We start from the raw sequence: 2,500 nt of genomic DNA, 5'->3' as shown, positions 1-2,500 counted from the left end.
TATATATATATATATATATATATATATATATATATATATATATATATATATATATGCACATAAACACACACACACACACACACACACACACACACACACACACACACACACACACACACACACACACACACACACACACACACACACACACACACACACACACACACACACACACACACACACACACACACACACACACACACACACACACACATATCTATCTATCTATCTATATATATACATGTATGTACACACACACACATATATACAAATCTATGTATGTGTGTGTGTCAGAGCGTTTACCATTACAAGGGATAAAAATACGCCTCGGATTAAAATGTTTGTCACTTTTATTATAACCAGAACATTTGCAATGCGGTTAAATTTTGCAAAAAAAAATGTTCATTGCCGTTTTACACCATGATGCAATGAGCCAAATATAGATCTTAACGCTAATCACGATATATATATATATATATATATATATATATATATATATATATATATATATATATATATATATATATATACATACATATATATATTTATATATATATTTATATATATATATATATATATATATATATATTTATATATATATATATATATATATATATATATATATATATATATATATATATATATATGTAATAAACATATGTGTGTGTGTGTGTGTGTGTGTGTGTGCGTGTGTGTGTGCGTGTGCGTGTGCATGTGCATGTACGTGTGCGTGTGCGTGTGTGTGTGTGTGTGTGTGTGTGCGTGTGTACTTGAGGACGCCAATCCCCGCTTCTTCCAGTGGTGGACTCGTGGGCCAAAGTGCGCGACGGTTTCCTGTACGGCCTCCCCTTCGTGCTGGGCGTCGGCTCCTACGGCGAGTGCCTCCACGCCCGCGCCCCCAACCTCGACATCAGGGGAAAATACTGCGTTATCGTAAATGTGTGAGTAACCACTGTCTGAATTCGCGCTGTGAAATTTTGCACTCTAACAATGCCAATATCAGCCTTTCATTGAACTTCAGCTTCCATAGGCATTATTTTACAACGATACGTATCCGATGATGTCTCTGATGCCTCTTTATTTTACAACGATACGTATCCGTTGGTGTCTCTGATGTCTCTTTATTTACAACGATACGTATCCGTTGATGTCTCTGATGCCTCTTTATTTACAACGATACGTATCCGTTGATGTCTCTGATGCCTCTTTATTTACAACGATACGTATCCGTTATGTCTCTATTGCCAGCGATAACCCGAGTTACAACGGCACCCGGACGGAAATCGACGAGATGCTGCGTGTCGCTCAGCTCTCCGCTAACCTCAATATCGGCATATACACACAATACAGCACATGCATACCCGACGCCTGCTCAGAGGAAGGACATGGTGGTATGTTAGATATAATCAGTATATCGATTTTTAATAGTTAGAGAGTAAGATATGAAAAATCTGTTCCGACATACAGGTAGATGACGTTGCTTGCTTGACTTCGCATTTAGTTAGTTTATCAAACCTATTCAGGTTGATTTATTGTATCTTTTAAGCTTTATAGTGATCTACATGCTTATATCTATCCGTTTTATATCTAATTTCTCTTCCTTCGTTTTATTGACTTATATATTTGTAAATGATATTATTTCTTTTAACATTTCTTCTTGTCCAAACACGAAAAAAAAAAATGATTTACAAGTGAACAACAACAATAACAAATATCTCTCTTCTATGCAAACTACACTTACCTAATAACTAACTAAGAAGGATATTCATGTAATTCGGTTTTCGTTGTGGCCAGCAAAGCCTAAATGTTGCTGTCGGCGGACGAAAATTGGACGGGCGCCTTTTGTGAGACGCTGGACGAGCCGGCTCCAGACTTCACTGCGGGGGATATCGCGATGATGTGAGCTATGACTTCGCTACTTCACAGACGTCGGATGCCATCACACAGGCCTACTTGATTTACACTTTTGCTAAAGCAAATTATTCTGACTTGATCACAGTGGCCGACTTGATCTTTCACGTTTTCTAAGCAAAATAATATGACCTCATCACATAGGCCTCCCTGATGCTTCACGTTTCTTAATCAAAACTGACCTCATCACATAGGCCTACTTTCATTTGCAGAAGTTTCCTGAGCTTGATGCTTGCTCTCCTGACGGCAGGCACTGTCGCTGACCTGTACCTCAGGATCACCTCGAAGGCTCCTGCAACAGGTCAGTGATGCACGTTGTACACAGTGGACTGGCAAGTGCAATATTCTCAACTATAGTTTAGAAAAGGAATTTTATTTGTACTGTTTATATGAAAAGAAAAGCATTTGATATGATATGAATTCTGTTTGAGACGACACGTATCGCGAGAAAATGTTTCATATTTATTATAGTTTAATATATATATATACTAGATATTATATATATAATTATATATATATTATGTTCTGAGTAGTGTGTGTGTGTGGTTGGTGTTGGGTGTGTGTGTGGTTGTGTGGTGTGAGTGCATAT

At 37.5% G+C, this 2,500-nt stretch overlaps 1 protein-coding gene across 1 annotated transcript in view; it reads left to right on the top strand.

Annotated features, from left to right (window-relative positions):
- The window catches only part of LOC119583493 (nose resistant to fluoxetine protein 6-like), a 12,018-nt gene that overhangs the window by 4,589 nt on the left and 4,929 nt on the right, over positions 1 to 2,500 (top strand). Inside the window, 5 exon segments of the mRNA XM_037932005.1 lie at positions 800 to 941; positions 1,249 to 1,395; positions 1,800 to 1,830; positions 1,832 to 1,899; positions 2,124 to 2,212. Of these exon segments, the coding sequence (XP_037787933.1) occupies positions 800 to 941; positions 1,249 to 1,395; positions 1,800 to 1,830; positions 1,832 to 1,899; positions 2,124 to 2,212 (477 nt within the window).

Source organism: Penaeus monodon, chromosome 17 (assembly GCF_015228065.2).
Source record: "Penaeus monodon isolate SGIC_2016 chromosome 17, NSTDA_Pmon_1, whole genome shotgun sequence".
Classification (NCBI taxonomy): Eukaryota; Metazoa; Arthropoda; class Malacostraca; order Decapoda; family Penaeidae; genus Penaeus; species Penaeus monodon.
This window is presented reverse-complemented; position numbering and strand designations above follow the sequence as displayed.